Below are 22,912 nucleotides of genomic sequence, written 5' to 3' on the forward strand. Positions count from 1 at the left end.
TCATTATGGATACTTCTGCTTTAATCTGCTTCCTGGGGATAGACTGCATAGAAAAAACTAGTATCTGCAGGTTTTCCAGCACACGCATAGTTCCACACAAATAGTAATCCATCCACACTATTTCCAGGTCCTCTGTCCTATCCCCCCAAGATGAAAGGGAAACAATAGTACTAGGGATTCCTACTGGCACTGAAGTCTTACTCAAACTGTAGGTGTTGTCTTCTTTATCACACCAGCTTTCTAGATTTAATGAGTAGAAAGGCTTCAAGCTCGCAGCTCTGCAGGGGTATCTGGCTGCCGGGAAGGATGGCTTATTTTGAAGGCCTCTAAATCCAAGAGAGCTTTATTTATTCTGGTTATTATGGGATATGGTCTCATGTCCACTTTGAATCTGTAAAAGGAAAAGAATTAGTGAAGTATTACGAGTTGGAGAGCCAATGTAGCAGTGAGCAGAAGTGCAGAGCAGTGTGACAGGCCTGCCTAGTATGGGAGAATCTCACAGGCATTTACACTAACAGGAAAAGATCATCCTTGCAGGTTTAAAAACAAGTGCTAGAGAGATTAATCAGTGCCTGGAGAGGTTGTAAAGTCTCCTTCTCTAGAGATACTCAAAACCCAGCTGGATGCAATCCTGTGCCACTTCCTCTACCAGGGAAATTGGACTGGATGACCTCCCGAATTCCCTTCCAACCCCAGTGATTCTGTAATTGTGTGATCTTCACCAGATTTTTATTTAATGTGCAGCACAAAGTAAGAAGACACTGATTTTCCTGGGAATGATGCAGTCCCCACTCGTATGGGTTTAAGGCTTTAAACAAATAAAGTCTGATTAATCTTTCCCTCCTGTGTGCAGTGTAAGAATACAGCAAACAAGGACAGAGATCATGGAGTGTGGGCAACCTCAGCTTTTGTAAGGTCATAGATCAGATTTCCCCTAAGAGGACATCACAGCTCCTTACTTCCAAAAGACACAGTATTTATGAAATAGGAAAATTTGTGGAGAGAAAAAACATAGATAGGGCAGACAGGAGGGACACTTTCTAACAAGCACAAGGAGCAGCAGAAGGTAAGCTCTGACAGCCCAGCATAAATAGGTGTGTTGAAGAATATCTCAAACTTAGCCTTAATTACCTTTCAGCATTGGCAACTTGAGGCACTAAACACAGATCAGCCATGGAAACCTGCAAATATAGCAGAGAAAAGGGGTTAGAGTAACTCAGAGCCTGTCCCCTCACACTTCCCAGTGGTAGCTGGCTTTGAGACCAGGACAGAAATTATTTTATCAGCCAGTACAGAGGAATTGTCATGATGATCTAATTCTTTAATTCAGCATTAATAATACAGTAACAGTATAAGAAAAACAACTTCATTGCAGTCACTAGTAGAAACCATCAGCTTTTAGGGAGCTTTATATTTACCAGCTGATCATTATGACCTCAAGGACACTGTGCTTCTATGGCAACTGCCTCTGAGCAAACAGGTTTGCTGGCAAGCTGCAGAGGGAGGTGATGGAGGGAGAGGGGTGTTTGCATGGCTGGGAAAAGTTAAGTAAATTTTCCTTGTTTGCACTGCAGGAATATCGAGCAGGTCCTGCCAATGTCAAGTCATGATATGTGATAGGACCTCTGTACACAGGCCCAGAGACTTGCAGTCTGAACACAAGACTCAAGGACAGTGCTGCTGGCTGCCCATCTGCACAGACAGAGGCAGCTGCCCCCACTCTGCTGCCCAAGTCACAAAGCCCTGGGTGCCCCTCAGAGTACACGTTATTCTCCAGCATTAGATCTTGTAAGTAGCCTTTGACTACCAAGGGCTCCATCAGGCTGCTACTAGACAATCCTCTGCATCCCAGGATAATGCAGGAGCTTTCCTTTTTTCTAAGGCTTTTATAGGAAATATCTTTTGCCTGGCAGCAGAACTAATACATGTGAAGGGCCTTGAGCTGCCTCTAGTTTGGTAAGGGCCAGAACAGCTTTTATGTGAACTCTGTGAATTGTGTCCATATTAAAACTGGATGATCAGAGCAGAAAAATACAAGGTGGTTAAAGGTTCCATAGAACAGAGCTAAGAACTGAACCCATGTTTCTTAAGCCAAGCTTTGCCCTTATGACAGGACATGTTGAATTCCATATCCCATAAAGATGAAATGCTATATCATCATTTTCCACATCCTCTAGTACCAGCCAGATCCTAGATACAGCTGCAGAATCTGGCCATCAGCAAGTTATAGGCAGGGACAAATAAACATCTCTATAACTCCCTGCCAGTCAGTAATGGCCTAAGTAGGATCCATGCAGCTTTTTTTGTTATGGTGAGGGCACTGCATGTAATTCTAGGCAATGGATGGGGTTGTGCTCATTTCCTCAGCTAATTTTCTTTCCTATTTTAGGAGAAGATACTGAGGTTTCAGTTCTGCGATAGCACACAGGGCCCTCTCAGATACTTACTTCATCCCCCACACAGTAGCGTCCAGCAGTGTGCTGCAGAATCTGCTCCAGTGCTGTCAAGAGAGGTGGTACACGGGAGTGAGGCATTGGAAAGTCAATTGAAAGGGACACCAAACACTTTCTAGACTGGGAATTATGTACAAGGGCATCTTAACCCCAAGCAGAGTATGAAAAAGGAGCATTTTGGGACAGAAACTAAAAGGAACAGAAATCTTGCCATAGTTATGGGAGTTTTTAAGGTCCTTTAGCTTTTTTGGACCCAAGGTGATTTCAGCTGCTTCAGGCAATGCACTTAAAATACTATGAGGATAATGTAGCAATACTTGACTGTGGAGAGGAAAAATACAAAGGTTCAGTCAGTTGGTGTCTGTCAGAAGTAAAGATGGGCCTGTCACTGCAGCACATGGGGGAAAGGGTTTTGAGGGAACCAAAAGCACTTCATTTCTCTCAAAGAGGCAAATAAATACTCTGCTACTTGCTAGACTTTGTGGGAGTTTGCCATCAGATGTCTGATTACAAAAGCATATCTATATATCTCTAGCTGTCTGTATATATATGTAGAACCTTAGAAGTGCTGTGAGCCCTTGTGCTTCAGAATGAAGCAACTGCTTCATTCAACATCTGGAGTGTGCAGGATGGCACCAGGCTTCCCCTCTTCCATGTGCAGCAATGGAAGTGTTCTGTGCATATATTTCCTCTGAGATCCTGGGGAGCTACCAGTCCTGGACAAGAGATTCTGGAAGAACACTGTCTCTGCCAGCAAGCAGGACCCCAGTACACCAGCCTAGGAATATCTGTGGTTCTACTTGAAAAGGCAATTAGAATGCCAGTGGTGCAGCATTTTGTAAGGTCAGCCAAAATACAAATCATTTTGGATGTAGGATGTACCTTGAAAGCCAGATATGATACAGCTCTGAGCCCATTCCATTTTTTTCTCCCCCATTTGTTTCAGGACACTCAGGTTCTGTGAAGGCAAAGCAATCTCTAGGTTAGATGACTACTGCTGGCAGGATCTTACCCACTGTGTCATCCAGTGGAGGAGAGGGGAGATGAGGAGTTGCCAAGGCTGTACCCCTGGCCTGAGTTCAGTTGTTTGGATCAGCCCTGACCTCACCTGCACCAAATCATGGACCCTGCGGTATCTTTCTCTTGGCACTACCCTTCTGTAACAGTTGCCAGGGTATCCCTTTGCCTCTTCCCTTTGGGCTGCTCAATTCTCTTCTTCCTAAAACGTCCTAGACTCGGCAGTAAAACCACATGGATTCAGCTCTTTCTGGAAAGAACCCTGGGATGCTATAGGATTTGCTGTGTTGAAATACTGTATTGTTGCCATTGGCAGTTCAGGCAGAGGTTAAGCAGATTTTATCTGCTAGCACACAAATCCGAAGTTCTGCCACCTGGTTGGCTGGCAACAATTTAAGGAGAATTTCAGAGACAGAAATCCTTTCTGATTTTCTCATTTGCACGGATCTGACAAGGCAGTACCTGCAGTGGTTGAATGCCAGAGGCAATGTGATCAGCGATCATTCTGACTTGAGCTCTCTTCTTCGGATCTTGGGGCAGGAGCCTGGGGTTAGGATGTGTCTCTTCTAGGTAATTAATTATAGCTAGCTGTAATGAACAAAGAGATAATGGGAGGTTATTAGAGTCAAGGAAAACTTCACATCCTGGACGCTTGGGAAAGGAGAGCTGATCCAAGAGAGTACAACAGCTTTTGAAGGCAGTTCATTATCAATCCAAGGAACAGAATTACCCCTCTGACATCTGCCCGTGACCTTGTTGTCATTTGGTCCAGCTGTAATTTCAGGCAAACCATGAAACAGCCATTGAAGTCAGACTACAAACTGCTTAGTGAAGGGTGGAGTTATGAACCAAAGCAGAACTGAACTTAAATCCTTGAGTAGTTTCCCATCAGGGACTCTGTGCTATTTCTGTTCCCAGGGGAAAAAGAGGGACAAAGCCATCCCGTCCAGATTGGACAACAGGTTGGAGTGAAAGGTTAACCAGGGATGTGGCTGATAACTCACTGACTGAGAAAGGGTGATGCCATCAATTTGCAGGGCTGGGACTTGCTGCATTGGATTCAGTGCCTTGAATTCAGCAGAAAACTGTGGAAACAAACCTGTGATTACTCTACAGCAATAAGAAATTCTTCTTCTTTGTTTTCTTCTCCCAGAACCCAAATTTTTTCCTACCTCTTTTTTCTTTCTACCTTAATACTAATATTTGCAATAAATTAGGCCGTACTATTAGCCTACAGCAAGCTCTCAGTGGGGCTCAGGGATCACTGCATCCAGGGCCAGACTGCCTGATTTCCTGATAAAGTACCAATGCAATGCCTAGAAGGGGTGGTACTGCATCAGTGCCACATTACTGGCCCAATTGTCCAACTCTGCCTTAGCCCATGCCAGCCCATTGAGCCAGTGGTACTGTGAGGGGCACAACTCCCTCCTATGGACCCCCAAGGTCTCAGTGAAGATCTCTTTTGGAAACCCATCTCTTCCTTTTGCAGGCCCTTTGCAGCCCCCTGACATATAATTTAGCATCTTTTGGATACTCCCTATCCCCACCTCCATGCATTTTCTGGTGCTAATTGAATGAAGTTGAGTCTGTTTAAAGTGCAGGGCAGCTCCTCTGAAGTCTGTGCTCCCGATTTAGTCAGTTGTATCATGGTAAGCAAAAAATCTTCAGCCTTATGGATTCAGTCACAAATGTTTGAGAGAGGAAAAAGCCTCTAGTCTCCTGCAGTCATATTCTCCTCCTGTCTTATATCTCAGGGAATACTGGCTTAAAGCAACTATTAATTACAGAGAAGTGGTGAGGAATTCAGTAACATTGCCTGTGAACTTTCCAGTGCTAATCCCAAGTCTCCTAATGATCCCCAAGTTCAGTACCCCTGGAGAGAGCAGTGGTATTTTTATCCTTACCTGCTGTCCTCCATCCTTAATGAGGTTCACTGGGACCAGGTCATAGGAAATTCCTTTCAGAGCCAGTGCTAGGGACAGCAGAGTGTACAGCTTCAGACAACTACACCAGGACCAGTTTCATTGGTAATGGGTTCAGGGAAATGTTAGCATCTACCTTTGAAAAAAGACCCCCATCCCTCAAGGAGGGTGGCCTGAGTCCACTGAGAAGACAGCACCCTGGCAAGCGAATGACCAAAGTACTAAACATCAGTCCTGGCAAAACTACTGCATTTTTCAAAATGAGCCTTGCACCTCTTTGCAGCACAGCCCTTCCTGATTTGGCTTGTAGAGGGCAGGGGACCATGTGCTCACCTATAAAAGCTTTCTATCTCAGTATAAGTAGGGACCATTCCTAGCCCTGCTTAGCTCACAAGACCTGGGCAGGCCAGAGTCTGAGGCAGTATCATGAAGACCTCTTATTTGTTTTTCCCCTCTATTCCACCTGCTCCCAGTAAGCTGCAGTCTTCCCCTCCCTCCCCATGGGAAGATGCCTCATTGTTCCAGGCTCATGTTTGTGGACTTTTCTGTTAATAAGTGATTGATTAATTGGGTTACTGAAGGGGAGGATACTGCAATATTGAGACAAAAAAAGAGAGAGCAACTCTAAATCTTACCGATTCGCACTCTCCAAGAACAGGAACTTCGGAAATAGCTGTAAAGAATCGGCTGAGAAGAGAAAGATAAAAGGGTTATATGCTGGGAGCACCACAATATTGCATGTAAGAAGAATGCATGAGCAGAAGGCATTTCAGGAACTCTCGGACAGGGGAGAACAATGTTCAGAGAAGAGAGGGCTCCTTTCTGAAAGTAACTGTTCCTGATTTGGGCATACAGATAGCATCACTGTCTCTCTTAATAGCCCTCTTATTATCCAGTTGCACCTGATGTTTCCAGCAATACACAAATGACCTTGAAATTATTCTTTATAAAGCTTCCCTCTTTGTCCCTATTCAATATTGCTAACTTCTATCCCATCTTAGATTTCTGAAACAATTTCTGTACTGATTGTGCTAAGCACCTGCACTGGGTATTTGCGTGGCATGAAATAGCTTTTCTAGCTATGCAGGGAAAAGCCAGATTTCTTTCCAAACAGGAAGAGCTTCTGCTGTTGGAGATCAAAGCCAGAAGACAGACATTTCATCTTTACCTGAATTATAACACTAAGGCAGCCTTCCCAGATGCTTCCACCCTGTCCAAACTCTCACCTTTTCAGATGCCATGGTAGGTGTGTGTACTCGTCTCCACAAAATAAAAACAACCTCTGTGTTTTCCTTTTTAACTCAGCTGGAATGGGGGAAGGCTTCTTTCCTAAAACCAATGAGTAAAGGACTATGCCCCCCAGTCTGTGCCCAGAACACAAAAGCCAGCCAGTCAGATTCAATCTAAGTCACTGCAGTCACCCTCTCCCCGCCCTGATATCAAAACCATTAACCAGGTTTAAACACATTTGGAAGCACATTTGGGAACCATTCTTATTTCTGTAGCTTTTCATCCAGAAACAAATAAGATATCTAGAGAGCCTCCCAAGCTGTTACCAGTTGCCAATGCAGAAATCTAACCCTAACAAAAAAAAAAAAAAAAGAAAACCAAAGCTGCTTGCAGAATTTCTGTTTCACAAGAGAATGACTGGTAGCTCTGGCAATGGGCTGCCTTTGCAGGGAGATTCCTTAGTGTGCCCTTGTAGCCCCCCCTCCCATCAGTACTGGCCAGTACAGGGGATTTTCTACATTGCAGATATGGGAGAAGCTGCTACTCTGCTCTCAGACCAACTTTGTGTAAAATATAAGATTGCTTTTTTTTTTGTGTCACAGTCTTTTCTTTCCACACAGGAAATTGGTACTCACGTAGGTCTCTAAATAAACATGTAAGCATGTCTCTCCCTGCTTACACAGATCCCATGGAGTGCCATGAATCTCTCTGTGTCTCTGCCCTTCCAAAAGGCATCAAAAGTTTTCCAAAGACTGGCAGCAAGACAAAAGAAAGCATGGATATGCTCAATTATAATCTGTCAACAGAAAACCAGAGATGCTGGTGATCTTTGTCCTCCAGTCCTCTTTGTGAACTTCATGCTTCTCTTTACAGTTTAGATTGGCTCAAATAACTTCAAATTAGGTATCTTTGACTAAATTACTCAGATTTATAAGTGAGGAGGAAAGTGATGGTGGTACAGGTAACGCTTTAGTGGACAAAGTATTTACTAATTTTCTTAAATTCTCTTCTTTTGGGATCAGGGCCTTAGAAATATCAGCTATGTTGGTTTTTCAAATGTTTAGCCTGATGAGTTTCAGGGAAAGAAACAGAAACTATGGCTTCAAAAGAGAAACACAGAGCATTCATGAGATACTGATTTTACCTGCTTTTCCTGAGGACCTTGCTAATAATTTTGGCTCAGAAATTCATGTCCTTTACCACATCTGTTTTGGACTCTGGCCTCTCAGCCAGCAGAGACATTTCTCCTGATCCTCTCTGCAGCTCTTTTTTGGTTTTACAGCCTATACTATAATTTGGAATAAACTGTGCTAAGCTAATTGCCTTGCTCTATAATTTCAAGGCCCTGGGAGATTTCACCAAAAAGAACATGGAAACCAACCCATCGTTCAGCTGGGAATTGTCTCCAGAGGCTGGGGCATGGAATGATCTCTTGAGTTCATGCTGGTTTGCTCCTAGCAGCAGGGCAGATCATAGGCAAAAATAATCAGCTAAGTAAAGACTAGAGACAGCAGAAATGTTTTGTCCTCAGTGGACAGATTCCAGAGTGACACTGTGTGTTCCTCAGAGGAAATGCTGAGCATGTTCCAGGAAAGTCTCAGGAAAGAATTTTTGCATTTACAACCCTGCAGATTAAAATCCCCAAACCCTGCAGTTTAGACTGGTTGGAGCTGGACAGCAGGACAGGATTTGCTGGATGTCTACTGAGAGTTCTGGTACTTTGGTTCTGGTTTCTTTTCTAGCAATCACTGAGGAAAGTTCGGGCTTAAATACCTGTCCAGAGTAAAAATTTGGGAAACGCACTTCCCTATTGTGAAAGACAGAAAAAACACCCCAAACCCTTGTGTGTTGACCTCTTGGGTTTCTTGTCTTCTTCAGCATGGTCTGCTCTAGATACCGCCTCTTTCCAGGTGACACAGGGGACGCGCTTGGAAAGGCTAAATCCCACCTTTGCTGAGCCCCATGGAGCCCAGCAGCCTGCAGACAGCACTGCTCCCTGCGGGCTGGCACAGGGGACACCACGGGGCCTGGAAGGCACTGCTTGTACTCTACTGGGTTCAAATGTAAAGCAGAAAGAACAGATTTGCTCCCAAATTCTCAGTATCTCTGCGGCAGGACTGGGGGTGAACAGTGCACCCGAATAAAATATGGTAAGCTGCTAAAAGCATTAGCACACTAAAGCATTTTATTTAGCGTGGGGTTAAATTCCTTGCTTTCCACTGCGACAGAGACGCGAGTGCAGGCCGGGACAGCGGGGCCGGGGGTCCTCCCGGGAACCGCCATTGCGGCCTTCCCGGGCTGCCGGCCGAAGGCGGAGAGCCGCCGCCCTGAGCCCCGCTCCCTCCGGCTCTGGCGCCGCCATCGCCTCTCGTTGCCCACCCGTCCCGCGGGGAGAACGCGGAGGCAGCGCGGCGTACCTTGGCGGCGGCAGCGCTCATCGCTCATCGCCGTCCCGGCCTGGGCTCGGGGCTCCGCGGCCGCCGGGCAGGCACCCAGTCCCGGGACTACAATCCCCGGCGTGCCCCGCGCCGCGCCCGCGCTCCGTGCCCAGGATGCGGCGCGCCCGGCGCGGTGCCGCGCGCGGCGGGTGCCCGCGGATGCCGCCGCGCCAGCGGGAGCCCCGCCGGGGCCCGGGGGGTTCGGCGCCTCCCGCCGCTCCGCCCGCCGCCGCCCGCCCCGCCGCGCTGGCCCTCGTCACCCTCCTCAGCTTCGCCTCCCGCTTCCACCGCCTGCGGGAGCCGCCGCACGTATGGTACGGGCCGGGCTGGGGCGGGGCGTGCCCCTCCAGCCGGGCACTGCCCGGGGAACGGGTGGGTGCGTGTCCGCCTCCTCCCGGCCCGCGCCCCCGGCCCGCTCCGGCCCTGCCCGGCCTGCGAGGGGTCCCTGTTTATCGCAGGCAGGTGGAGGGGCGAGACGTGGCCGTGAGGGCCCCAGGGAAGCGCTGCGCTCTCAGCCAGCCCGGCCCGGCCCCTGCGCCCTCCCCGCTGCTTTGGGAGCGGGCTGCAGCGGGGCACCGGGGCCTGGGGAGGCGGTCTGGGGACTTGTGTGCAGCAGGCCGGCTTTTTAACCTCGCTAAGGTCAATTTGGAATCAAAAGGGCAAACCAGAGGTTTTGGAGTGATAATATCAAACGCTTAAAAAAAAAAAAAAAAGACCTTTCCTACAGTGCTCTCCATGATTTCCCACTGTGAATAACACATTGTCTCATAATGGAATGTATGGCAGTGACCCTCTATACTATAAAAAGCATATGTAAAAATACCTTCCTGGATTCCTCCCCGCCTCTTCCTTGAGCATTGTAGCAGATTGGTTATTGTGGTTTGGTTTTTGTTGGTGTGTTTTTTTCTAGTTGGGATGAAACTCATTTTGGGAAGATGGGAAGTTACTACATTAATCGGACCTTCTTCTTTGATGTCCATCCCCCTTTGGGGAAGGTAAACTGCTTTTCTGTTCGTGTTTCAGAAGCCACAGGAGGGGCAATAAAAGCCTCCCTCTGCCTTCTGGCCAAAGGATGTGGTATACAATGAAGTCCTTCCTAGCTGTTGTTGACATCATAGTAATTTGCATTCTGTATCCAGAGCCTCAACCTGAAACTTTTTGTCTTCACAAAAAAATGCATCAAATATAAGAAAACCAAACAGTATTGCATGTTGGGTTTTTGAAAGGTTTGAAATGAAAAAAATCAATGTAACACTTGGAGGGTGTATGTAATAGAAACCTACATTTTAAAGGAAGCAAACAGTTCCTGATAACTTGTGAGCAAATGAGATGCTTGCCACAAATGACCTTGAGAACACTGATTTCCTGTTCTGTAAATTAACTTGTTTTAGCAAATGTGTAGTGTGGATGAAGGTGCATCCTCCTGCCTTGTAAAGGTTATCTTCCTTTCAGGCTGAGTCTCCTGAAACCAGGGATATGGGGGGGGGACTCTACAGAATTCTCTGCTCAATTCCACACTTGATATTTTTCTTGAGCTTGCAGTCATCCTTATAGTCTGTTGCAAAAATATTTTTAATTTTGCCTTTAGACAAAGAGCAGTATGTATGCATATGATTTCTGTAAATAAACTCTTCTTTGGATGATATGTCTGAATTATTTGTCCTCTGGATCAATGTGGCTTCTATAAAAATCTTACCTGCTACTAGCTTGGATACTTTTTTCTCCAGTGTGATTTACCTGACCAATTTTTTCACCTTTCCTCTTCAGATGCTGATTGGACTTGCTGGCTACCTTAGTGGATATGATGGTACATTTCCTTTCCAAAAGCCAGGGGATCGATATGAGCAGCACAACTATGTAGGGATGAGAGGGGTAAGGCTCTGCAGGCTGGTGTCAAGCTGGTTAGCTTTCCTGTGCCTTTCAGTACAGCTCTGCTTGGTCAGGTCAGAGCTCTGTTCAGCCTTGTGCCTTGTCTTGAAGCTCCTTCGAAAAGTGTTAGTGGTTCTATTGTGAATAAGTCTTAATGTGTGTCTGTGAGAGGCCAGGTAAGAAATTAAGGTGAAAGTTGAGGCTACCTCTCCCTGCTGATTAGTGAGACTACACTGCTGCGTGGGATAGATACCTTGCCTGTTCTGTAAAGCAAACATTGCTGAGTTTGAGCTTCTTTCACTCCGTTGTGCCTGGCTAATCTGCTGGGTAGCCAAGGATATTAAAAAGCCAGGATCATCTACTGTCACCTGTAGTTTGCCACCACCAAACTGGCACCTCAGCGACACTGAGCTGAGTGTGCTGATGGAGCCTGGGCCAGCAGGGCAGAATTCAGAGTTGTATTCAATTTGAAACCCTGGCTGTACTGCTGGTTAGGAAGACCAAGAGCCACATGACTGACAGCAGATAAGTCAAAAGGAGAAACAGTGGCCAATTGCTACTACCTAGAAAGAAAACTGAAAACTAGGAAGGCATGTTTTCTTAGTTTAGTTTCCAGAAATTCATGGTTTTAGATTTCCCTGAGCCAAAGGTGGGAGAGGTGATAGAAACAGACATTAAAGATAATAAATTTTACTGTGGTCTTGCTTTCTCCTCTTTCTCCTCCAACTGTCCTTGGTCTCATTTGTGTAAAGGAGGGGAATCTGGTCTGCTAAAGATACAAGGTGCAGGTATATTTCGTTATTAGCTTTCACAATCTGGTATCTTGTTAAAAAAAGGCTGAGTGTAGTGGATGTGTAGTGCACCTACTTGACACATCCTTTTGTGAGTATCTGGTGTAGTCTCACAAGAGTGTGACTGGCTCTTGTTACTGACACCTCTGCAGAACAGAGTAAGCCTCTTCCTCTGAGCAGTGTCTTTGTTCAGTTGGCTTTTGTCCAATGTTCTTTGTGACTCAGTTCAGCTGCTGCATCACCTCCTGTTGTTGTAGGTATGGAAAGGGAAAGGAGAAAGGAGGGGAGGGGAGAGGGAAGAGAAGGGGAGTGTGAGCTCTTGTCTACTGTGGGTGGGGTTATAATTTCTTCCATGATCTTTTCCTGCAGTTTTGTGCATTTCTTGGCTCCTGCCTGGTTCCCTTTGCCTATCTCACAGTGTTGGAACTGTCAAAGTCACTGCCTGCAGCCTTACTCACGGCTTTCATCCTTATTTTTGGTAGGTGTTCCTGCTACAGCGAAATTGAGTATCTTAACTATTCAGGTAATTTAATTTTTGGATTACCATGTGTTACCTAACCAGTGGATATTTGGGTTAATGAGAGACTTTTTCAAAAGCAAAGTAATTCCACTTTTTAAATATATATATATATATATATAAAATATATATTTATATTTGAGGCTTTTTAATTGGTGGTCCCCTTAAGAACTTTACAGTCTTGTTTAGTTCATAGGTACTTCTGTTATTTACATAACCACACAATTGGGTTAGATTGCACCTTAATTTTAAAAATCTTATAAGGTGGATTGACAGGAATGATTTTGCCCACTAGTGAAATATTGATGTTTCCCATATGATTTATAGAGATGTTTAACAGCTCCTGTATTACTTTAGAAGAGTTCACAATAAGAAATTAATAAAGTTCTGTGTTGAATTGAGTGAAGTGGAGAAATTGACCTTGTAAATGGAGTTCCCAAAATAGGGGTTTTGTGAGGATACACAGGTATTGAGAAATGGAGACTTAAAATATCAAAGCCATATTCATTTTTTATATGTACCATCTGAAAGATGACTTCTCCTCTGGCATCCTCTGGCACCATGGTGGTGCCTTAAGCAGATCATTACTAGCTGTAATCCTCTCCATCTGAATATGTTATCAGCACTTTCTAAATACTGCTGTACTGCCTTTTGTTTTTGTATTTGTTTTTATTTTTATTTTTGTTTTGTTTGCTTTTTTTTCCTTTGTTATCCAGGTAGAAGATAAAACGTTGTTATCTCTTTCTGTTTCGAAATTTTCCTGCCTTATTCTTGTCTTTACTACTCTGAGGAAACTGAATTCCCACAATCTTAGATTCACTTTGGAACTTTAAGTCTTTCTGACATTGCTGTGTGTCCCTTTGCAGATACAGGCTGTATTACGTTGTCCCAATATATTCTGCTGGATCCCATTCTAATGTTCTTTCTCATGGGAGCTGTTCTGAGTATGGTGAAATGTAACAGCTGTGCAGACAGGTAAGATAAGGATGATAATTTTGTTAAACTATGGATATTTAACTTTCACACAGTTAAAATAATGTCTGCCATTGGTGATGTGTGAGTGGCTGAAACGAGATTATTTCAGGAAATTTGAAGGTGAAAATGACTGTTGATAGCAGAGAAATTTTTACTATGAGGGGTTATGTAGTTAGGGAGGAAGTACTGTGACTGGAATACACCAAGTTACCTGTGACTGTAAGTATCTATAAAAATCCTGCTGTCTGAGGTAAAAAGTGTAATTTGTTTGATTTAGAGAAATGGCTACAAAAAAGTTAGAGGTCTATAGCCAGGATGATTCTGAATAAAATAGTCAAGTTGCTAAGGATATTTGCCATAGACCCATCCAGAGAGGGTGGTGGTTTATAGGTATTCGGATAGGTCAGAAGGCTTTTTTGTGGCTGGGCTGCACAGAGTAGTTTCCTTGAAATGTAGCCCATATTCAAAGACATAAAAAGTCGAAATTCTGTGTTATATATGACCAGCTTTTATTTCATGAAATGTTCAAGAACGGATCGTTTCAATCTTAGTGTATCTACAGTTTGTGTGGCTGAAATGCAGCCTGCACCATCATGTACAGCTATCCAAGGCCATCCTTATCTACAGCACATTCCCCAGGGAATGCAAGCCCTAAATTACAAGGCAGTGCTTGATCAGCTCTGTGTGCCTTGACCTGAATTTATTTTTCATATCTTAGAGCTAATCTTGTTGTCAAAGTAGTGGATATCCTGCAAATTAAAAGCCAACTCTAGCTACTGTGTTGCTTATCAGGTCACAGGGATTTTGTCTAGTTAAAATAAAAGCATCAAGACGTTAGGAATCAGAAGGAAAAGGGTTTTAAATTCTGCTGTCATTTTTTTATCATCTCTCTTCTATGGTTCAATTTTATGTCAGTTTATAATTTGTTTGCTTTTTGCCGCAGCTTTTGTTTGTGTTTTGGATAGATGTTTTCCACTAAGGCTTTCTTGCTTTAGTAAGAGTGGCTGCTCTCTGCCTCTTATTCTTCCTCATGTTCCTAAATTTCTGAGAGAAGTAAGTTTGCACTTTATGGAGCAAAATTCTTGTTTCTGTTCTCAGAACTTCCATGTAGTCAGACTTTCTTCACACTAGTATTTTAGCTTATACCTGATGTCTGTGTTTCCATCCTTGAATGAGAGATCTAGAGTTGCCCCTGGCTTAAGTGTACCTGAAGCCTATATCAAAGCTTCATAAGCCTGTATCTGAAACCAGTATCCTTGCATGATTCTAAACTAAATGAAAAACTTGTTTTTCCACTTCTAATGGGTTCCTGAGAAAATGGACTGTAATTTTTGGGGTAACTGATTTGTTATTTATTTTTGTGATCGCAAACTGCCCATTCATGTTAGCCATCATTTTATTTGCTGACTTGCTCTACTGGTCCTGCAGGCCATTCTCTGCCTCCTGGTGGTTCTGGCTGAGTCTGACTGGTGTGAGCCTTGCTGGAGCAATGGGGGTAAAATTTGTTGGCCTTTTTGTAGTCCTCTTGGTTGGCCTGAACACAATCTATGACCTATGGGACTTGCTGGGGAACCTCAGCCTGTCACTGGTGAGTTTCAAAGGCTTTTCTTTACTTTAAGAGTTTCTTTGTTTTGTTTGCTTTGTAATTCTCCTAGTCTTTGACAACCCTGCAAGTACCCAAACAGAAATACTCTGTCTGCAAGCAAGAGGAGCATCTGATGAGGGTGATGAAAAATGGAGATTAGGGTTATAATGAAAATATTATTGCCAGACTTCTGAAAAAAACCCGAATACCCTTATATTAGCAGGATGAAATAGTATACAAGCACAGCAGAAAGATTATTACTTTTTCCTGAGAGAAACTGTTACCATTCCAGTTGGCTGAATTTTCAGTCTAAGCTAAAAATGCTCTTTGGGAATGGCTTTACAGTGGCCTAAACCAAGATGTTGTCCAGCACTGTTACCTGACCTTCCAAGGAGTATGTGCTACCCGGCAGACAGGCATGTCTTGCAGCATTTAGTTTGCATAAGCAACGTGAGCTCAGGCTCTGCTTTGTGAGATTAAAGGGGCAGAGGCTGCATAGCAGGAGCAACACGAGTGATAGAAATGCTCTGCAACCTGCAGTATCCATAGCCAGTCTAGAGAATGAAGGCAGCCATAGCCTGCTTGATTTCACACACATTTAGTTCTTGTAAGCCCTAAAAAACTTGCTAGTGGGTTTGAGTGTCCTGGTGCACTATATTGCATTTTATGTTTGTGAAGCTTGAAATCAGCTACTTGGAGGAATGCCTTGATGTACCACTTGCTGTCTTGCAACCAGCAGGAAGACAAATTCTTCAGTCATATCTTTTGAAAGGTGTTTAGTTCTCCTCTTTTCTCAGCCTCTTTTGAAGCTTGACAATTTTATTTCTTTCACTTACTGTTTTTGTCTTGTTTGTGTTATAAACAGTGGGGGCATGGGGGGACTTTTTCTGTTCATCCTGTGTGATTTGTTTTCTTTGATTAATGTGAATCAATATGGGCTGCAAAGATTCAATGTTCCAACTCCAGAGAAACACTTCTTGAGCAAAGTCAGTTAATTGCATTTGAAATAGAACAAATCCATCATGTCTTTATTCCAGCAGACAGCTGCACAGTGATTTCATTTGTGCTGCTGGCAGCAAAGGCAGCAAACCCCTGAATGTTAAAATATGTAAAGAAATTTACTCCAGAAGGTGGATGCTTTCTGAATAGCTATTTGGCAACCTTGGTGCTTGAGGAGAGGGGGGACAAAAAGGTGAGGATTAATCTCCTGAAAGCCTGAATAACTTACCTCTACATTTGTTAGGAAGCTACTCATGATTATTTACATGCAAATTTTTGGGGACTAATTTGATTTCTAGAATCCTCCTATTGTTGGTCCATTGTTCTGGTTTGCTCACTGCTGTCTTTCACATGCACTTTCTCTTTTTTTGACTTTTCATTGAAGTTTTTAGTTAAAGAAAACCATTTCATGAAAACCGAAGCATATTGAGGCCTTTTTAAGTAGGAAACTGGAGGTTTCATGTGCCTCTTCACTGCTTGTATTTGGTTATGTACCATCAATCAGCATTTTTCTAAGTGTCCAGTGGTTATTAAGTGTTTTGCTGAAGTACTTGAACTGAACAGCTCTTTCCTTTGTTGACTTCAGTGAGTTTTGCAATGTGTTCAGCTTCTTCCATTCCTTCTCAATTAATTGGTTTGGGTACTAAGGGATGGAGAATGATTAGCTTAATGATTATATGATAGGTACCATGTTAAAAAATATGGAGAATAGCATGTGCATCTGCTTACATCCTCTTTGAAGTTAGTGTGGGCATTTAGCAAACAGTTTTTGCTATTTATTTTTTTTTTTCTTCCACAGCTATATATTATCCACCCTCTATTTTACATTATTTACTCTACTACCAGCAGTGTCAGTAGGATGTGAAAATGTAATAGCTTCTTTGGCATCTGTTTGCAAAACACATTTTCAATTGGTTGAAATAAAATATTTTGCTTTTGCTTTGGGACATTTGAAGAACAGGTTTTGCTGCTGACTTTTCTGTAGCTTCTGGCTGAGCAACACTAGAAGTTGCAGTGTGAGAGCATCCTTGCTAAGCAAGGTGATTTCTGTAAGTGAAGCATATCTAGAGCCCCAAGATGTCCCAGTTACATTCACATTTGCATAGACTTATTGGGGGAACAAATTTTCATTTTCCCTCTTGCTTAGCTTTGGTGGTTACTATTTTGGAAGCCATCTCTTTGCTGGGATTTTGGGTCAAGATGTGTAGCACTGATAAACAAGGTCCTTGCTCTCAAAGTATTTTCAGTGGGGGCTGCCCAACCTCCTTTGCCAAAGTTAGGGGTGCTCAGCACTTTGGAACCCTAAACTCTCCTGTTGCCTGTTTTTGCCTTTTTTCCCATGACCCTAAAATTTTGAAGTATCACAGCTCCAGCTTTTGGAGATACACTGCAAGGTCTGCTTCAGCTTTTACCTCTCTCTGGGCCTTTCTGAGGTAATTCTTCAGCCTGGTGAGCTTTCTTGCACAACAAGCTTCAGCTGTAGGACAGCTGCTCAGAGTCTTGTGAAATAAGGAGTGAAGTTGTTCCTGCACTGTTTGATCCGGACTGTGTTTGTTACAGGTCACGTTTGGGAAGCATTTACTGGCTCGCGTACTTTGCCTCATCGTACTCCCACTTGCCCTCTACATGGCTATGTTTGCTGTTCATTTTGCAGTGTTAAATAGAAGGTATTTCACAATGTTTTCTCCAGAATAATTACTTGTCTTTGCTTTGAATTAAAGGCTATTGGTAATGTAGTACTCCAGTTTCAATGTCAGAAGCACAGCCACAAGCTGTGTCTTTGTTTAATTCCCTTCCCCAACTCTCTGGCCAAGCTGGCAGTGAAATTGAATTTGAGCTTGAGATTTTCTGAAATGCCAAGCAAGTAACCTAACCAAACTTCCTGTCTCATTTTTTTCCTCTTCTCTTTCTGGGAAAAAAATGTCTCAACTCCATCCTTTGTGGTTTTGTAATTAAAAAAAAGTCATTGCATTCCTGAAAAATGGCTGTGATTAAGAGTCTGAGTGTGCCTGAAAGGAGGCCTCTTTCCTGAATACTTGCAACCACAGGATGCTTTTTATAAGGAAAGAGCAAGTAAAATGGCCAAGTAATGTTTTCCACAGGCTATATTAAAAAATGAGGTGAATAAGCATTTTACTGTAGAAAAAGAATAGAAAAATAAATCTGTTATTTTTCAGTTAAAGTCGACTGGTCTTAGCACTAACCTCTTAGCAGAAGTAAGACTACAGGAGCCACAGTGAAAGGCTTTGTTATATCTGTCCTGACAGCGGGTCAGTTTATTTGTTATAAAAACCCCTCCAAAGACAGTTCTGATGCTTTGTGCAGTGCCAGCATGTACATTTTTGTGACTTCAAGCCCTTGCAGCTCTGGACAATTTCCTGGAAGACTGTCTTTATCTGCTGTGATTCACAACATTAGAGAAGTGTGCCTCTTAAGGGAACTGCACCCACTCTTCTTCAGATACCCAGTCTGATTTTATAATTTTTCTTCTGTTAAAACAACTTGGTAATGCACGACAGAGGTTTGTATGCTGTTTAGTGAGACTTCGATTTGTCATATTCTTTGTTCTTTTTTGTAGTGGTCCTGGGGATGGCTTCTTCAGCTCAGCATTTCAATCCCAGCTGATTGGGAACAATCTTCATAATGTCTCTGTTCCAGAGCGTGAGTGTCTAAATGAGTAGAGCACTCTGAATGTTGTCAGTGTACATGAGAACTTAAATAAAAACAGTGTCCCCATGACTCAGTACAGGACAGTGTGAATTATACCTTCCATGGTCAAGGCCAGATCCATGCTCTTCCTCTGTGCAGTTTTATGTATTGACAGAAAAAAAAAGGCTGAAAATACCACTGTGTTCAGTGCACGGTCACTAGCTGTTTCATCATATTCCATCTAGAGGGAAAGATGCCATTTTGAGGGGTTTGATTTGTGTGCATGCATCTTGTTATTCTTTGGTTCTGTATTGCTTTAGACAACAAAAAGGTGGTTTTTCCTGTTCACCTTAGATTTGTAGGTATTCAGATGTGGGATTTGTTTACAAAATATATGTAAATAGAAGCTATCAACTTTTGTGACACAGTGTGCCACTGGTCCAGCTGTGTTGTATTCAGAATGCATCTGAATTTAGCTAAAAGAAGGCTCTGTGGTTGTTCCCTAATCCTCAGGTTGGCTAGGGACTAGTGGGCGTTTAAAATGGTTTAGCTTTCTGATTATTTCAGCTTTTTTCTGGCTGTTCACTGCTCCAGAGCTGTCACTGGGGGAACATCAGGTCTGTTCTCCAAGGCTGAGTTCTCTCGCTTGTGTTGAGGGGCTGGGAGGGAAGATGTCTTAAGCCAGTGTGTCAGCTCTACTATCTATTAGCTGAGCTTGCCTCCCTTCCCTCTTGTATTGCTGTAGGGATCAGCAGTGTTTTAATTTGACTGTATACTCTTAGGGAAAGCTATCTCAAAACTCTCATGAAATTACAAACAAAGGAATGCCTTACCACTGTCTGTTTATGTTAAAACTTAGTGGGAGACTTTTAAGTGTTTCAGCCAAATGTTACGTAACAGTTTCACTGATTGTTAGGGGTGGGAGATAAGCTTGTAATGAGCCCTGTGGAGTAATGTGTCAAACTTCCATCAAAACAACGGAGAATACATGCCTAATGAGCACTGTATACTAGCTGGGGGACATTCAGGAGAGCTGCCTTATGTCTTTTTTCCTCCTTTCTCATGCAGATTTGGCATATGGGTCTGTGGTCACAATGAAGAACCTTCGGATGGCAGGGGGATACCTTCACTCTCACTGGCACCTGTATCCAGAGGGCATTGGGGCTCGCCAGCAGCAGGTTGGTGTGCTGTGGTAGTGTTGCTTGTCACTAAAACCACTGACTTACTCTCTTTGCATTTAGTTTTAGGGGCCAAACTGGTAGGAGCTATATGTTTACTCAGCATCTGTTACCCTCTCAGTGCCTTGGCTGTGCACTTGGCCTTGGAACTTTGACTAAAAAGGAGGCTGGAAGAGAGCCTACCACACTGCATCAGAGTGGTGACTTACAGTAACAAGGCTTTGCAAGACCACTGTTCATAAATAGTGGAGTCTAAGAGGACTTCAGAATAGTCTTCCATAATGAAAGTTACCTCAAGAAAGGTTGTAAAACCTTGTTTAAACGAAGTACATTATCTTACAGCTTTTCTGGCTGTATGTTAAAAGCAATGGAATAGAACTGGTGTCTTATTTTTACTTCAGCCACTGGCCTCTGTGACCTTACATGAATCCCTCTCCTTTTTTCCTTGCTTCCTTCATCTGTCACCAAAGAATTTGTAATGCTTTGCTCATAAATTAGATACTATACATTTGTAAGCTAATGTAGCCATATGGAAACCATCTGAACTAACGGCTTCTCATTAAATGATTAAGCAATAAGTGAAAATAGAAATCAGAAATCATGTAACTATCTCTAATTAAAAAGTACAAACATTAAGTGGATTTCTTATTTTTGTCCATCATCATCAAGCTTCACAAATCTTTGCTGCTTCTGCACTTCTACCAAGATGTATTCTGCAGTTTGATTATTGGTGTCTAAAAATTGCTCTGAGATCCTTGAAAGAAAATTGCCAGAGAAACACAAGTGTTCGGTTTTTAACTCCCTGCTGTTTCCGTGGCTAGGAGGAAGTTTTCAGAAGTGAAAACTTTGTCTCAGTCTTTTTTTCCTGCTGCTTGTCACAATTACAGTATATGGAGATGTCATGCTAAACTGCCTCAAGCAGGCATAAGTGGAGTGCAGATCATGTTTTTTGACACTAAAAGCAGGGAAAGGCAATTTGGAGAGGACACTAATGGGAGTTCCTTGTGGAAAGTGAGAAAGGGTGGAGATTTCCCCCTTGTGCTTCCTGCCCTGGTGGTAGGACAACAGTAGGGTCCTAGGGTAGTTTCAGGGCTCTGGAGAGGGGAAGGGAATTTAGAACTTGGAGGAGATTTAGAAAGGAAAAAGTGATCTCTCTCTGCTTCCACTTTCTCCTCTTCTTCTGATGGCTTGACCTCAAAGTATGAGGTTCTACCTCCAGCTCTCCCGTTTTCCCCATTGTCAGACACTCTGTGTTCTCTCACCCACCCACTGGGCCATCTGCTCCCACCTAAGAGAGAGGCACAGGTGGAGCACTGGGCAAGGGTCCCACAGAGCAGGACTTGCTGTTCTGTAAGGAGGGTGGGCAAAGGGAGTACAGTTCCACATGCTCTGGGGATCAGCAGCCTGGAATAAGACTGTCTTTGGGTCCATGGTAGCAGTAGATGCAGTTACTGTGTGTGAGGCTGAGCCAGCCGGCTGTGGGTTAGGTTAGCTGTGTAGCATGTGTGGCTGTAATGGGTGATCCCTGAATCCTTATCTTGCCTGGATCTTTTAGCAGGCATTATGCTTGTCACAGTCAGCCTGTTGTCATAAATCTCTACTGTCTGTAAAGCCAGTGCTGCTTCTGTCTCCTGGTTCGGATAGTGGTCAGTGATTATTCAAGAGTTCTGCTTTGGATATCCTGTTGTTGTAGAAGGAGCCTCTGAAAGAGGGTGAGAGAAGGTCAGACTGTGTTTGGAGGCTGTTGGTGCACGTGAACTGCCATGAAATGTGGTGCTTCTGAGTGTGGGCTGTACACTGGCTAAGAGGTGTCATCTGGGTTAAGGAGTGGCCCATAACTGGTTTCCTAGGGGGCACTGTCATAAAGGTAATCCCAGGATTTCTGTGGGTTGGTGCATTCATCTGGGGCTTTGATTTGCCTATGTGTGACTGCTTATCAACAGCCTTTCTCTTGTTAGGTAAAATAATTAATCCTGTCATTTCAGGTCACTGCCTACTTACATAAAGATTTGAATAACTTGTGGATCATAAAGAAACATGATTCAGATACAGGTAACAAATACCAGTAAAGTGCCTTTTGTAACTGCTGCTTCTGTTTTTCACATAAATATTCTGAGTTCTTTCCAGGGCAGAGAATCCTTCATAGATATGAGAGGGAGAGGAGGAAGAAGAAGGGGAAGCTGTCTCCATCTTGATTTACATTGTGTGTGTCTACTGTGTTTTTGGTTCTTCTTCAGATTGCACAGCTGAAGTAAATAAGCTTTTCTTAGCTGAAGGTTGCATTGACAGTTTTTCAGCTGTGTAGGGCTGCAAATAACAGCAGAGAAGAAATTCATCTGAACTGAGTTAATATTTTTTGCAATCTGTTATTGTGGCCATGAGTCTTGGGAAAGCTGGGTCCTCTTACAGTCTGGTGCATTGTGTTTGACAGATTTTTGGGGATGATTGCTTGGGAGAAGATAAGAGGACTGAATGTGATGATCTGTGGTTTGTACAGAAAGCTGTTGGTTTAGATTATGTAGTGTATGTAGCTGAGGCATGCTTGGTCTGGCAGTTTCCTTTTTTTTCACCTGCTGCATGTGTTTATAAAAATTAACAAGAATTTTTTAAACAGCAAAAAATGTAAATCATACATTTAGATGTATTTATTTATATGTATTTAAATGTAGATATATAAGAAAAACTATAATTAGTGTTGCAAGAGTCATTTATAGTTCACATTCTTTGGAGTAGCTCTCAGGGTTAGAGTCTAGAACAATGTTTTACACCAGGCTTAGAGTCAGCACAACTTTGTTTGCTTTATTATCTGCTTGAGGCACGAGCATCAGCAGTAAACTTTCTAAGACCTTGCTCAGTTTGTCAGTGCATTGATATGATTAGATCTTCTTCCTTCAGCAGATCTGTCTGACCCCTCAAACGCTGTGGAGTTTGTGAAGCATGGAGATATTATTCGTCTGGAACATAAAGAGTAAGGATGATTTCTGGGATTCAAAGAGATTGTCTGATTGAATAGAATTGGTGGGAAACTTGTCCTGCTGGAGACTGTGCTTAGACCAGCACAAGCAGGCTGTGTGACAGAGGTATCTGTGTATCTGAATTTCCAGTGTGAGATTTGTAGAGTTTTTCTTCTATGGTTTATGTTCTGAAAAATGTCCATTAAATGAGAAACTTTTGAAAGAACACAACTTTATTAGAACTGCCTACCTAAGCAGCAGGGAGATTTGTTCATTTGTGTGAGGTAGAATAATCAGAGTAATTCTTCCAGAGAAGCAATTTCAAAACTCTCATT

At 43.2% G+C, this 22,912-nt stretch overlaps 2 protein-coding genes across 5 annotated transcripts in view; one reads left to right on the plus strand and one right to left on the minus strand.

Annotated features, from left to right (window-relative positions):
* On the minus strand, window positions 1–9,127 carry GSTZ1 (glutathione S-transferase zeta 1). 3 transcript variants are annotated; one of them, XM_083864504.1, is made up of 9 exons: window positions 9,040–9,127; window positions 6,028–6,079; window positions 5,375–5,442; window positions 4,475–4,555; window positions 3,933–4,058; window positions 3,336–3,411; window positions 2,448–2,500; window positions 1,132–1,181; window positions 1–391 (listed from the first exon to the last, which is right to left on the minus strand). In XM_083864504.1, the coding sequence occupies exons 1-9, from the start codon at window positions 9,058–9,060 to the stop codon at window positions 265–267; spliced, it is 654 nt and encodes a 217-aa protein (XP_083720630.1). In that variant the 5' UTR covers window positions 9,061–9,127; the 3' UTR covers window positions 1–264. The 3 variants fall into 3 exon arrangements, with proteins under 3 accessions (XP_083720630.1, XP_083720631.1, XP_083720632.1); XM_083864505.1 differs by lacking the exon at window positions 9,040–9,127 and adding an exon at window positions 6,619–6,754; XM_083864506.1 differs by lacking the exon at window positions 9,040–9,127 and adding an exon at window positions 6,561–6,745.
* POMT2 (protein O-mannosyltransferase 2) overlaps window positions 8,425–22,912 on the plus strand; it is a 27,376-nt gene continuing 12,888 nt past the window's right edge. Inside the window, exons 1-11 of one of the 2 annotated variants that reach the window (XM_083864502.1) lie at window positions 8,425–8,772; window positions 9,971–10,055; window positions 10,828–10,932; window positions 12,090–12,198; window positions 13,104–13,212; window positions 14,641–14,800; window positions 17,357–17,463; window positions 18,375–18,457; window positions 19,514–19,623; window positions 21,609–21,675; window positions 22,519–22,591. In XM_083864502.1, the coding sequence (XP_083720628.1) occupies window positions 9,996–10,055; window positions 10,828–10,932; window positions 12,090–12,198; window positions 13,104–13,212; window positions 14,641–14,800; window positions 17,357–17,463; window positions 18,375–18,457; window positions 19,514–19,623; window positions 21,609–21,675; window positions 22,519–22,591 (983 nt within the window). In that variant the 5' untranslated portion in view covers window positions 8,425–8,772; window positions 9,971–9,995. Of the gene's footprint in view, window positions 8,773–9,312; window positions 9,375–9,970; window positions 10,056–10,827; window positions 10,933–12,089; window positions 12,199–13,103; window positions 13,213–14,640; window positions 14,801–17,356; window positions 17,464–18,374; window positions 18,458–19,513; window positions 19,624–21,608; window positions 21,676–22,518; window positions 22,592–22,912 lie in introns of those variants that run through there. The other variant, XM_083864503.1, reaches the window with a different exon arrangement.

The sequence above is a fragment of the Zosterops lateralis genome (genome assembly GCF_965231275.1).
Source record: "Zosterops lateralis genome assembly, chromosome: 6".
Classification (NCBI taxonomy): Eukaryota; Metazoa; Chordata; class Aves; order Passeriformes; family Zosteropidae; genus Zosterops; species Zosterops lateralis.